This window comes from Thalassophryne amazonica, chromosome 15, assembly GCF_902500255.1.
Source record: "Thalassophryne amazonica chromosome 15, fThaAma1.1, whole genome shotgun sequence".
Classification (NCBI taxonomy): domain Eukaryota; kingdom Metazoa; phylum Chordata; class Actinopteri; order Batrachoidiformes; family Batrachoididae; genus Thalassophryne; species Thalassophryne amazonica.
This window is the reverse complement of record NC_047117.1, coordinates 61,145,551-61,159,764: the sequence shown is the minus strand read 5'-3', so window position 1 is coordinate 61,159,764 and position 14,214 is coordinate 61,145,551. Positions and strand designations below refer to the sequence as shown.

The 14,214-nt window shown below is 45.1% G+C and overlaps 1 protein-coding gene across 1 annotated transcript in view; it reads right to left on the bottom strand.

The window, feature by feature from the left end:
- mcoln1a (mucolipin 1a) overlaps positions 1–14,214 on the bottom strand; it is a 55,546-nt gene that overhangs the window by 19,744 nt on the left and 21,588 nt on the right. The window contains 2 exon segments of the mRNA XM_034188439.1: positions 1,403–1,570; positions 2,668–2,942. Coding sequence (XP_034044330.1) covers positions 1,403–1,570; positions 2,668–2,942 — 443 coding nt within the window.

Sequence of the window (14,214 nt, the reverse complement as noted above, 5' to 3'; positions counted from 1 at the left end):
TCTGCTGGGCTGGTAAGGAGTCAAAATGTTTCTGAGGTAAGTCGGTGCGAGGCTATGGATTGAACTAAAGATGAACAACAAGAGTTTAAATTGTATTCGGAACTGAACCGGGAGCAAATAGAGGGAGTAAAGAACTGGTGTGATATGGTCGTATTTGCGAGTGCTGGTGAGGAGGTGAGCAGCCGCATTCTGCACCAGTTGCAGAAATATGTCGTGGTTGGCTGAATTACTTGATTGTGTGATTACATAAGCATAATAACAAAAATTTTAAAATAAATAAAAAACAATTATCTTGTCACTCATCAAATTAAAAGTGCACATAATTAGGATGAAATGATTAGATGGTGGTTAATGTTGATACACCACATCAATCAAAAAAGCAAATTTATTTTGCCCATGCAATGTCTTATAGACAAGCCTCCCACCTGCTGGAGGGTTAGTGGAGGCACCAGACTTCATGTGAGCATTAGTTGACAAGTTAAGCTAGCAACTACACTGCGAAAAACTCTGTTGGATGTACACGATTTAAATATGTACCGGTATGTCGGTTTCACATGGTCATAATGTGTCCAACTGATATAATTTTCATCTCTATTTAACTGAGATACATAAGAAAATTATGTTATTTGCTAACATTCTGATTATGTGCAATCGATGTACATATGTAAATCATGTAAAGTCATGCTTTTTCTTTTGTTCAGTGTGTTGTACATAGGCAAAAGTGGGCTGAAATATTCCGTAGAACGTGAAGCTAAAAGAAGGGATCAAGCGTGTGGCTTGGGATGATGCTGAAGCATTTTGCCAGTCCTGAAAACTGGTGAAAAAGTTGAAACACTGCTTGGGAAAGTTTGAAAGCTTTGCAACACCTGTATATCAAAACGGATGACAACACGTGTTGTGCTAAATAGGGCCTGATTACATCAACAACTATTTTGAAACACAAGTTTACCAAAATTTCAAAACATTCAGAATTCAGCACGGGTTTGCACGCACACGAGTACACATGTTGCTTCTTGAACAAAGAACATGACGTGAGTTCTGAAAGTCAAAGTCTTAATTAAAAAGTAAATACTTAATGTCCCTTTCAAATAACTATTTGTGTATTTACAGCATATCTTAATTTTGCTTTCTTCACCGACTTCTATTCAACAAGTTACTTCTAAAACAACTTGAGATGTGCCATAAAACAATGGTCACAATCGGCCTTCTTCAATCTGGAGCTGCTTAAGTGGGAAGACATTTTCATGTTTGTGTAAATATTACATTGGTTGATGATGATAGAAAGTGCACTTTTGACTTTTTGAAGAAGAATGTTGACCGTTTAAAATGGCTTTCATTTGCAGGTCTTTTTGTTATTGGTTTCACAATTTGAAGCGGTCTTTATCTCCCTTTTATGGTTTACCTTTTCTACAGCATAGAAGATGTGATCGTAGACGTCATTCTGTGTGTAGACTGCAAAGGACGCATCAAAAGACTCATCGTAGTCTTTAAGGAAGAGGTGCTTGAAGGTCACAGTGTTTTCCTCCTTGAAGTTTACCACAACCTGGTTACTGAGGCCAAATAACACCAACTATAACAAAACAAAACAGCATGTAGAATGAATTATGGAAGGCGCAATACTACATTTTTCATGTCTGATATAATAACAATACTGAAACCTTCAAGATTTGTCAATACCAATACAATTTTTGTATTAAAACAAATAATACATAAATAAATATATTTATCTGAATGTACTTTGTGAACCTAGCCATGTAATAGCCTTCTCACACAGACTGCTTCAGCTCCGCTGTCGAAGGGATAGATACAGGAAATCTTTCCTGCCACATGCTATCACACTGTATAATAAAAGCTGATCCATCCTTTATCAGTATATTGAGACACCCCATGACATCTGGTGTATACTGCTAATCCATATATCGGCTCTAATATACTGTTACTGTACATTATTACTGCACACTGTACATTATTATTGCACACTTTGCTGTACATATTATATTTTGTTCTTTATTTCGAATTTTAATTTTATATATTTTATTTCTATTTTATTCCTTATTTTATTCTACTATTAATAGTGGGAACAAGGGTGCACTGTCTAAGTGTAAATGCTGCTACTGCAAAGAAATTTCCCAGCTTGGGATGAATAAAGTATTTCTATTCTATTCTAAAAACATCAACTCAAACTGTGAAACAAATATTTTAATCCCCTAAAGGCAAACATACACAGCCCATAACGTAACTCAGAAATACAATAATAATAACATTGCATGTTTTTAAAATTTCAAACAACCAATCCAGTAATTTTGGTCAAAACTGGACAGATACCATATGAAATATTGGATAACTGCATCCTACAATGAATATACAGAGTACAAAGAAAAACCCTCTAACTGTTATTCAGCATCATATGTCTGACCAATCAGTAAGTTCTCCTAAATGCATTTTTTGTACTTAATATTTCATTAACTGTATATTATTGGCATATTTATTGTAGGATGCAAAGACGAAATCTGTCTCAAGCAAAACTAGAAGTAGTGAGGAAGTATATGTACACTATGAAGATGCAAACAAAAAATGTACAAAAAACGTGAACATACATTCTTTAATCATTGTGAGATGATTTATTTTAAATAAAATAAAAAATGAGATATGTTATGAATTCTGTACCTGCACAGTAACAATAATGATCTTGATTAATTGCAGGGCTAACTTGAAAGGTTTCCGGCCCTTAGCGTGATATTTGTCACATGGACTCATGAAGAAATATTTCAGTTTCCTGCGAATGGCTTCCTCTTCCTGATCATGTGCTACCCAGTGACCTCCCAGCGGTGTAGGAAACTGAATGTTTCCATGACTGTTGCAGGGGTGGTTAACATTGGTGTCATGCTCGCTGCTGTCTGTGGAACCGTAGTGAGACAGAGAGCTGGACAGCCGCTCTCTCTCTGAAAGACAGAAAGAGAAAAAAAAAGAAATGTTCCTCAGTAATTGTCATAACCATTTTGGATTTCAAATTAAAAAGTCTGCTTCATTCAGTATGATAAAATAAACCTTTAACCAAAACTCATACTGTAAGAGAATTCATTAAGGAGAAGTTAAACATACAAAAGAGCTGCCACACAGCCATCACCTTTGTCAGGTGAAAATTTATCATTTTAAACAACTTATTGGGATTTGCAGTGCTTTTCAGACTCTCCTAATGCCTGAGAAAGGATCATCTCATCTCAGTCAGAGTTAAAACAGCATACACCTCATGTATTTATCAGAAGTACTGTGCCAAAAGTAGAATGAACATAAAATACAACAGTAATTAATAAAATGCCCCACTTAATTAGAGTAGAGCAGGTAGGTGAGTGGATAAGGAGGTGGCCTGCCAAGAAAGGCTATGCACGTGACGTAGTCAAACCTGGAAGCCAGCAGTATACCAGCATGCTGGATGGTACACAAAGCAACAGTGTTTTGTGAATGAATGCCGGTAAACGTACAAACTCCTGCATTTGTGACAAAACAATGACCATCATTAAAGCAGCTTACTTTGGTATGAAGAGTATTTATAACATGTATTTTACCTGCATGTTCTTGCTAAGCAGGAACATTAATTACCCCATGCGCTATGGGTGTACGTGATTTTCATTGGCGCCATTCAAAAAACAAAACGGTACACAAAGCAGCTCACCTTTGCTGTGATGATTTGAGACTTTTGAGATTTGAGATTTGTCTTATGATGATCTTGTTCATGGACCCTGCAACAAAGTATGTATATCCTTGATGAAATAGTTGTAGATGTCTGGGTACTGAATATTAGGGATAGGGATGCACTGATACCACTTTTTCCCAGACTGAGTACAAGTACGAGTACTTACATTTACATTTACGAATACTTGATAATACCATTACAGTTTTATGATGACTTTCTAAATGTTTTATTCATCAGTTTTTCCTCACTTTTTGACTATAACTGCTACCAGTATCATTAGCTTTGTTTTTATTTACAAACATTTCACTTAAATCATGTAACTTCATTTTCTGACTTCAACAAATTGTCCTGTGAAATGTCTGTGAGCATCAGTGTTGCCACAGTTACTTTGAAAAAGTAATCCAATTACTGATTACTCCTTGAAAAGGTAACTTAGTTACTTTACGGATTACTCAGTTATAAAAGTAACTAAGTTAGATTACTAGCTACTTTGTTAGTTACTTTCAGCAGCTGCTGACACTCCCCTACCACCTTAGCATGAAAATGATAACACATTTTGCCAATACTCACTTTATAGTTACCTTTTCTTGACTTCAATGAACATAAATACTTGTTTTATAAAAATAAAATAGACATCTTTCTTGACCTCATATTTAAATGTTGACAGCACTGTAACTGTAAAACTTACAATTTCTAACCAACATTGTTTATAAATGTAACTATTAAATTATTTTGAACATTTTTCTAACATTTAAATTCTTTCTCAACATTTTAATTGTTAAAATTATTATTATTATTATTATTATTATAGTATTACTAGTATGAAAAATTGTTTTCAAAAGTGGACCTTTAATATAAGGGGTCGAGGGGAGCCCCCCCCCGGTCTGGATTTGCCCCTGGTTTGCTGCCTGAGCAGGAAGAATTGACCACGTATTTATGGAAAGAGCATAACCAGACTGACAGGCAGGGAATTTTTTTTTTTTTATGTTTTTCAGCATTTTTTTTTACTTCATGTCAGCTTCAGAAAGGGACTTTAGGCGCATTTGGGTGGAAAAAACAAGCATTAGCATTTGTTAATGCGTGCGGATCAGCTGTTTTCAGCGAGGACCCACACGGAGCAGCAGAGAGTTTTAAAGAAAAAAAGTGTAAAAATGTCTTAGTAAAGCTCAGTGCTGGTGTGCTGCCGTCACCGCGCTTTGAGAGACAACAACTGTTTTCAACTCTGAGCTATACTACAGAAAACAGATGAAAAGCTCGCAGCATCAAACACTTCATGGGCAAAGTGGGCAGTTCCGTTGAACCGCGACCTCCGCCTGCCCATGAGCTGCCGTGATCGACCCACAATACAAACACAATTGAGAGGTTGACATCATGCTGCTGTAAAAGGGTATCGGATGTCGAGTATCAAAGCAGTTTTATGATCACAAGTAAATATATACGGGATCAGGACGATACCCGATACTGGTATCGGCATCGGTGCATCCCTAATCAGGGACACAGTCATATGTCATAGGTGTCAAACTGATTCCAGAAAGGGCCAAGAGGGTGCAGGTTTTCTTTGCAGCTACTGACTCCACCATTTGACTCCACTGATTAACATCAGTTTGAACAGATGGAATCTGTTGTGTGTGGGCTGCCAGAAGAGGAGGTACTGCTGGCCCACCACCAGTGGGCGCCCTGCCTGAAGTGCGGGCTTCAGGCACGAGAGGGCGCTGCCGCCATGGACACAGCCGGGGGTGACAGCTGTCACCCATTACCTCTTGACAGCTGTCACCCATCTACTCAACATCATCTCACTCCATAAAGACCAGACGTCATCTCCACCTCGTTGCCGAGATATCATACTTCATTGGAGGTAATATCCTCAGCCGTTTTACAATATTGTTTGTATATTGTGAGTGTTTGCAGGAGTACCGGTACCGCTGTCAGTGGAAGCTGAGAGAACGCTAGAAGGCACTCTTTTTCCCTGAGGAATCTTCAGTACTCTGCAAGTTATTGAGTGAGAGGTGGAGGTCGCATTCCCACCGCTGTTGTTACTGGGTGTACACACACCCACACTTGACTGTCTTTGTTCTCGCCAGCAGTACCAGATCCGACAGTCGGGGATGGTGATCACCTGGGAATTCGGGACTTGGCGGCTCCAGTATTCACCAGGTTCTGTGGTGGCGGAAATCGTGTGGTTCTGGCACTTCTCAGGACGGACGTCTTCTATCCTCGAGCCTGCCCACACGTCACCTTTGTGGATTGACTGTAATTATATTCTGAGATTGTCTGTATATTCGTTGTGCACATTTCACAACATTAAATTGTTACTTTTTGGCTCATCTATTGGCCGTTCATTTGCGCCCCCTGTTGTGGGTCCGTGTCACTACACTTTCACAACAGGATGTCTCGGCCAGCGTCATGGACTCCGAGGGGGTTGTCACCCGGCTGTTGAACGACCAATGGGAGAGCAGGGAGCGCAGGCGTCTGCAGGAGGCGTGATTGGTGAGCTGCAGCACATTCTCACCGCCTTTACGGCTCGGTTGGATCAAATGACCAAGCAAAACATCCTCCTGAACCGCAGGGTGGAGGCTCTCATCGCACAGATGGCGGCGAGCGCTCAGGGTGCTGCTGCAGCTCCTCCTCCTGCCGACCCTGTGCAGGATATAAATGTTCCAGTGGTGGTTCAACAACCCCTCCCACCATCCCCTGAAGCATACATAAGCCCTCCTGAGCCGTACGGAGGTTGTGTGGAGACGTGCGCGGACTTTCTCATGCAGTGTTCGCTCGTCTTCGCACAACGTCCCGCCATGCACGCGTCAGATGCTAGTAAAATAGCTTATGTGATTGCTCTGCTTCGGGGTAAGGCACGCGCCTGGGCTACGGCGCTCTGGGAACAGAACTCACGGTTGTTATCAGCATACACTGGGTTTGTGGGGGAGTTCAGAACAGTGTTTGATCACCCTAACAGAGGAGAGACCGCTTCAACTGTGCTGCTGTCAATGAGACAGGGACGCGAGAGCGCAGCCGCTTATGCAGTCAACTTCCGCATCGCGGCTGCGAGGTCCGGCTGGAATAACGTTGCGCTCCGCGCCGCCTTCATAAACGGACTGTCGTTGGTTCTGAAGGAGCAGCTGGTAGCTAAGGACGAACCGCGGGATTTAGATGGGCTTATCGATCTCGTTATACGGTTAGACAATCGGTTGGAGGAACGCCGTCGGGAGCGAGGCGAAGGACGTGGCCAGATACGCGCCGCCCCTCTCCCTTCCGGGTTCGAAAAGGGGCCGCCCTCCCCACGCTCCACAGCCGCAGCGCTCTGTGGGGCAACAGCTCCCCCTGCTGACGTTGTTAGGGAAATGCACAGGGCCAAAATGAGGAGGCTGATCCGCGGGGAGTGTTTTCTCTGCAGCTCAAAGGAGCACATACAGAAAAACTGCCCCAAACGGCCAAAATGACAACACTCGTCCTTAGAGACTGGGCTAAGGGGGGGTCAAAACATTCAAGTGAGACACACACAGATTGCCACACGACTCCCAGTCATAATCATGAGCGGGGATTTAACCCTTCAAGCCCCAGCACTGGTGGACACGGGGTCAGAAGGGAATCTGCTAGACAGCAGATGGGCAAGGGAGGTAGGGCTCCCTCTGGTGGCGCTTCCTTCGCCAGTGCAGGTGCAGGCACTAGATGGCGCCCTCCTCCCTTTAATCACACACAAGACACAACCAGTAACTCTGGTGGTGTCTGGAAACCATCGGGAGGAGACTGAGTTTTTTGTAACTCCTTCTACCTCCCGCGTGATTTTGGGCTTCCCATGGATGTTGAAGCACAATCCCCGGATTGATTGGCCGTCTGGGGTGGTGGTTCAGTGGAGCGAAACCTGCCATCGGGTGTGTTTAGGATCCTCGGTTCCTCCCGGTTTACAGGCTAAGGAGGAGGTCAAAGTCCCTCCCAATCTGACGGCAGTGCCGGTTGAGTACCACGATCTTGCTGACGTCTTCAACAAGGATCTGGCACTCACCCTTCCCCCGCACCGTCCGTACGATTGTGCCATTGATTTGGTTCCAGGCGCTGAGTTCCCGTCCAGCAGGCTGTACAACCTCTCACGACCTGAGCGCGAATCAATGGAGACCTACATCCGGGACTCAATAGCTGCCGGGCTGATCCGGAACTCCACCTCCCCGATGGGGGCAGGTTTCTTTTTTGTGGGCAAGAAAGATGGCGGACTCCGTCCATGCATTGATTACAGGGGGCTGAATGAGATTACGGTTCGCAATCGATACCCGTTGCCATTGTTGGATTCCGTGTTCACCCCCCTGCATGGAGCCAAAATCTTTACTAAACTGGATCTTAGAAATGCGTATCACCTGGTTCGGATCCGGAAGGGAGACGAATGGAAGACGGCATTTAACACCCCGTTAGGTCACTTTGAGTACCTGGTCATGCCGTTCGGCCTCACCAACGCCCCCGCGACGTTCCAAGCCTTGGTTAATGACGTCTTGCGGGACTTCCTGCACCAATTCGTCTTCGTATATCTGGACGATATTCTCATCTTTTCTCCGGATCCTGAGACCCATGTCCAGCATGTACATCAGGTCCTGCAGCGGTTATTAGAGAACCGACTGTTTGTGAAGGGTGAGAAGTGCGAGTTTCACCGCACGTCTTTGTCCTTCCTGGGGTTTATCATCTTCTCTAACTCCGTCGCCCCTGATCCGGCCAAGGTTGCGGCGGTGCGAGATTGGCCCCAACCAACAAGCCGCAGGAAGCTGCAACAGTTCCTCGGCTTTGCTAATTTCTATAGGAGGTTCATTAAGGGCTACAGTCAGGTAGTTAGCCCCCTGACAGCCCTGACCTCTCCAAAAGTCCCCTTCACCTGGTCGGATCGGTGCGAAGCCGCGTTCAAGGAGTTGAAACGACGGTTCTCTACTGCGCCAGTTTTGGTGCAGCCCGACCCTAGCCGCCAGTTTGTGGTTGAAGTGGATGCCTCTGACTCAGGGATAGGAGCCGTGCTATCCCAGAGCGGAGAGACCGATAAGGTTCTTCACCCGTGTGCCTACTTTTCACGCAGGTTGACCCCGGCTGAACGGAACTATGAGTCGGCAATCGAGAACTCCTTGCGGTGAAAGAGGCTCTTGAGGAGTGGAGACACCTGCTGGAGGGAGCGTCTGTGCCATTCACGGTTTTCACTGACCATCGGAACCTGGAGTATATCAGGACCACCAAGCGGCTGAACCCCAGGCAAGCCCGCTGGTCACTGTTCTTCGGACGTTTTGACTTCCGGATCACCTATCGCCCCGGGACCAAGAACCAGAGATCGGATGCCTTGTCCCGGGTACACGAAGACGAAGTCAAAACGGTGCTGTCGGATCCACCGGTGCCCATCATTCCGGAGTCCACTATCGTGGCCACCCTCACCTGGGACGTGGAGAAGACCGTCCGGGAGGCCCTGGCACGGAGCCCGGACCCCGGAACCGGTCCAAAAAACCGTCTGTACATCCCACCAGAGGCCAGAGCTGCAGTCTTGGACTTCTGTCACGGTTCCAAGCTCTCCTGTCATCCAGGGGTGCGAAGGACCGTGGCAGTTGTCCGGCAGCGCTTCTGGTGGGCGTCTATGGAGGCCGACGTCCGGGAATATATCCAGGCCTGCACCACCTGTGCCAGGGGCAAGGCAGTACATAAAAAGGCCCAAGGACTCCTCCAGCCGCTGCCGGTGCCTCATCGCCCCTGGTCCCACATCGGCCTGGATTTCGTCACGGGCCTCCCGCCGTCCCATGGCAACACCGCCATCTTCACGATAGTGGACCGATTCTCCAAGGCGGCCCACTTCGTGGCCCTCCCGAAGCTCCCAACAGCCCAGGAGACAGCAGACCTCCTGGTCCACCACGTCGTCCGTCTGCATGGGATACCCTCCGACATCGTCTCAGATCGTGGTCCCCAGTTCTCCTCACACGTCTGGAGGAGCTTCTGCAGGGAACTGGGGGCCACCGTGAGCCTCTCGTCCGGGTACCATCCACAGACGAACGGACAGGCAGAGCGGGCCAACCAGGAACTGGAACAGACCCTCCGCTGCGTCACATCCGCGCACCCGACGGCCTGGAGTAACCATCTGGCCTGGATCGAGTATGCGCATAACAGCCAGGTGTCTTCTGCCACCGGCCTCTCCCCATTTGAGGTGTGTTTGGGGTATCAGCCCCTGTTGTTTCCCGTGGTGGAGGGAAAGGTCGGTGTGCCCTCGGTCCAGGCCCACCTGCGGAAGTGCCGTCGGGTGTGGCGCTCCGCCCGTTCTGCCTTGTTGAAGGCCCGGACGAGGGCGAAGACCCATGCAGACCACTGGCGATCCCCGGCCCCTGCTTACCAGCCTGGGCAGGAGGTGTGGCTTTCCACGAAGGACATCCCCCTCCAGGTGGACTCCCCGAAACTTCAGGACAGGTACATTGGCCTCTTCAAGATCCACAAAGTCGTCAGTCCTGCCGCAGTGAAGCTCCAACTCCCGGCTTCACTGCGGATCCATCCGGTTTTCCACGTGTCACGTATCAAACCTCACCACACCTCACCCCTCTGTGCTCCCGGACCGGCGCCGCCTCCTGCTCGGATTATCGACGGGGAGCCGGCTTGGACGGTGCGCCGGCTCCTGGACGTCTGTCGGATGGGCCGGGGGTTCCAGTACTTGGTGGACTGGGAGGGGTATGGACCCGAAGAACGCTCCTGGGTGAAGAGGAGCTTCATCCTCGATCCGGCCCTCCTGGCCGACTTCTACCGTCGACACCCCAACAAGCCGGGTCGGGCGCCAGGAGGCGCCCGTTGAGGGGGGGGTCCTGTTGTGTGTGGGCCGCCAGAAGAGGAGGTACTGCTGGCCTACCACCAGTGGGCGCCCTGCCTGAAGTGCGGGCTTCAGGCACGAGAGGGCGCTGCCGCCATGGACACAGCCAGGGGTGACAGCTGTCACTCATTACCTCTTGACAGCTGTCACCCATCTACTCAACATCATCTCACTCCATAAAGACCAGACGTCATCTCCACCTCGTTGCCGAGATATCATACTTCATTGGAGGTAATATCCTCAGCCGTTTTACAATATTGTTTGTATATTGTGAGTGTTTGCAGGAGTACCGGTACCGCTGTCAGTGGAAGCTGAGAGAGCGCTAGAAGGCACTCTTTTTCCCTGAGGAATCTTCAGTACTCTGCAAGTTATTGAGTGAGAGGTGGAGGTGGCATTCCCACCGCTGGTTCTGTGGTGGCGGAAATCGTGTGGTTCCGGCTCTTCTCAGGACGGACGTCTTCTATCCTCGAGCCTGCCCACACGTCACCTTTGTGGATTGACTGTAATTATATTCTGAGATTGTCTGTATATTCGTTGTGCACATTTCACAACATTAAATTGTTACTTTTTGGCTCATCTATTGGCCGTTCATTTGCACCCCCTGTTGTGGGTCCGTGTCACTACACTTTCACAACAGAATCAGTCTGTCAGTGAAATCACCTGGTGGAGTCAGTGGCTGCAAAGACAACCTGCACCCTCTTGGCCCTTTCTGGAATCAGTTTGACACCTATGTCAAATGCAAACAGTTCTGAAAACATCCACACAAAAAAAAAAAAAAAAAAATACTGGTCCTGAAGGCTAATCCACACAATGTTTGTCATATATCTACCCTTCGCTGACTTCGCCAGTTGCATGTTCATTCCTTCTTGTGAGCAGCTGTTAAAGTATGTTTATGATAGATTTAACATCTCGTTATAATAGTTCAGACGAGCTGCACTTTGATGTGGTGTGCTGACGCAATCACCCGCACTGTTTTTGAATTGTTTGCACAATGTTAAGCGCCTTGGGGCAACTGTTTGTTGTGATGTGGCGCTATATAAATAAAATTGATTTGATTTGATGTTCACTTGAAGTTCACGTAATTAATGCGTGATGGAGATTTTGAACATTTCAAAATTTTCTTTGCACACGTGCACAAAGCCGCGCACAGTTTACAATGAGTCAAGTTACAATGAGAGGAGTTTATTCTACTGCATGACAGAGCAAGTGCGTGGATCAAAGTCATGCAAGTGCACTGTAACAAGCATCAGATGTTTCAGACAGCATCTGCTGTCTTTCATTAGTGAACTGTGAATGAGATTTTGAAGACAAGTGGTATGTAATGTAGTATGTAAATAAGAGTCTGAATTGGTGGGTAAATGAGGCTCTGATGTAATCAAGTAGCTCCTTAAAGGCCCACTGACACTTGCACGACTTAGATGCACGCATCTGCATGCCCTGTGTCGTGCAGGAGAGTAAACTCATCTTTAACGAGTGTCGACTGAACATCAGAGGGGCGCCGGTGCGTGCAACTGCGCAAAGAGAATTTTGAGATGTTCAAAAAAAGAAAAAAAACTTTCATGCATAAATGTCGTGCAACGATGCGCTATCTATTCACCAACACTACGTGCAGCTTGTCAAGTCAAGTAAAGAAGTGAACAGTGCGATTGGTTGCGTCAGCACACAGCGTCAGAGCACAGCTCGTCTGAACGATAACAAGATGTTAAATATATCACAAACATACTGTTACTGCTGCACACAAGAAGGAAAGAACATGCAACTGTTTTACCAAGACATGACAATGTAAACATGACAAATAATTACCTTCTTAGATGGCTCCAAATGCTTTCTCCACATCATTCAGCGTGCGCGCGAGAACAGCTGGGTGATTCTTAGACTACGGGCACTTATTATGTCCTTTGATCATATTGTATGAAAAACAGAAAAAAGGGGAAATTTCACACTTTTATAGTTATCTTTACAATGAAAGTGTGTTAAGAAATTTGTTCTAGTAGTCTATGATGACTTTTTCACCTTTTTTCAGCATCATTATATGCAAATATTGCCGTTTTGTGCTTGTCCCACACCCAGACTTTTGATCTTCAATGATAAAAATTAATGGTAAAGAAACGTTTTTTCTAATGTTTTAAAATATCTCTGAATAAAATATCAGTAAAATAATCAAAACATAATTGGGGTATTCAATGTCATACAACTGTTGTGATTTTTTTATTTTATTTTATTTTAATTTATTTTATTTATTTTTATTTTTTATTGTTGTGATTTTTTTATTTTTATTTTATTTTTTATTTTTATTTTTTTTATTTGATTTATTTTATTTTATTTTTTTAATTTCCACCACAACACTGTAATGTCCCTTTTAACAGTTTGTATGAAAGATTGTTTGGGTAGTTTCTATGGAGATAAACAGTGACATCAGAGCACATGTATATAGCGCCAAATCACAACAAACAGTTGCCCCAAGGCGCTTTATATTGTAAGGCAATGGTGTGGTGGAAATTACATTTACAAGGCCAATAGTGCCCATAGTTAAAGAATCACCCAGCTACGGCTGGAGCGATTAGAGCCATTTTCAACAGCCAAGTCGCAGAGAAAATTATTAATCCACTCTAAAATAATTATTTTATATACACAGCATGCAACACACAACATGTGGCAGCCAGTGGAACAAAGCACGGCGTCCAGCTGGAAACACAGTGGGTGGGATCGTCACGACAATGTGCGTGCATCCAAGTCGTTCAAGGGGGCCTTTAGGCTGCATCAACTCGGCACTAAGTTGCATCAACTTGCCGTCGTCATGACGCCTCATGATGCAACTCGAAGCAGGCCCGGTGTCAAAAGGGGCTTTAGACCACAGGAGCAACTACTCATTTACATAGGGCATTACATAGCACTTGTCTTTAGAAACTCATTCAGAGTTCACTGATGAAAGGCAACGGATGCTGTTTGATCCCCACACTGACAAGCAATCTGGCATGTCAGTGAGTAAATGCACCGTAAACTGTTGTAAACTGCGTGAACTGTGTACAGCTGTGTGCCAGTGTGCAAAGAAAATTTTTAAATATTCCAAACTTCTGGCACGCATGTTATTCATTTCATGAACTAGTCGTGAACATTTCGCAACCTATTTAAAAACACTGAGTAACAGTGTATGTCATTGCGCGCAGGGCATCGGAATGATTATGTTGAGATGTTCCATCTATAATAAACATAATTTTACAGATACATTATCTATCTCATGAGAAGGAATGAAAATGCAACTGTTTTACTAATCCATTATAATATATATATATATATATATAAAATAAATAATTACCTTTGAGACAAGATTCCAAATGTTTTCTCCACCGCGACGACACACACAAGACAACCTGTAGCTGCAGATAATTTCTCTGTGATTCTGGGAGCGATGAGAGAATGGTTTCATCAGCCACGTTCTGAGAGTAAATGCGTCATCGGCTACAAAATGATTATTTTATATAGGGTGGCGTCAAGTGTGACAAAGCATGGCATCCAGTGTGGCATCCAGTGGGACAAAGCAGGACGCAATGGCACGACGAATTGCGCAGGAGTGCAGGGATCAAAATCGTGCAAATGAGGACCTTATCCAGTTGTTTGATTTTGTTTTTTGTTTTTTTCACCTTGATGTCTAACCTTTATTGACGTGAATATATGAATTGTATTTAAAGCATTTGAATGCATGCTCTGTATTTTAGGTATT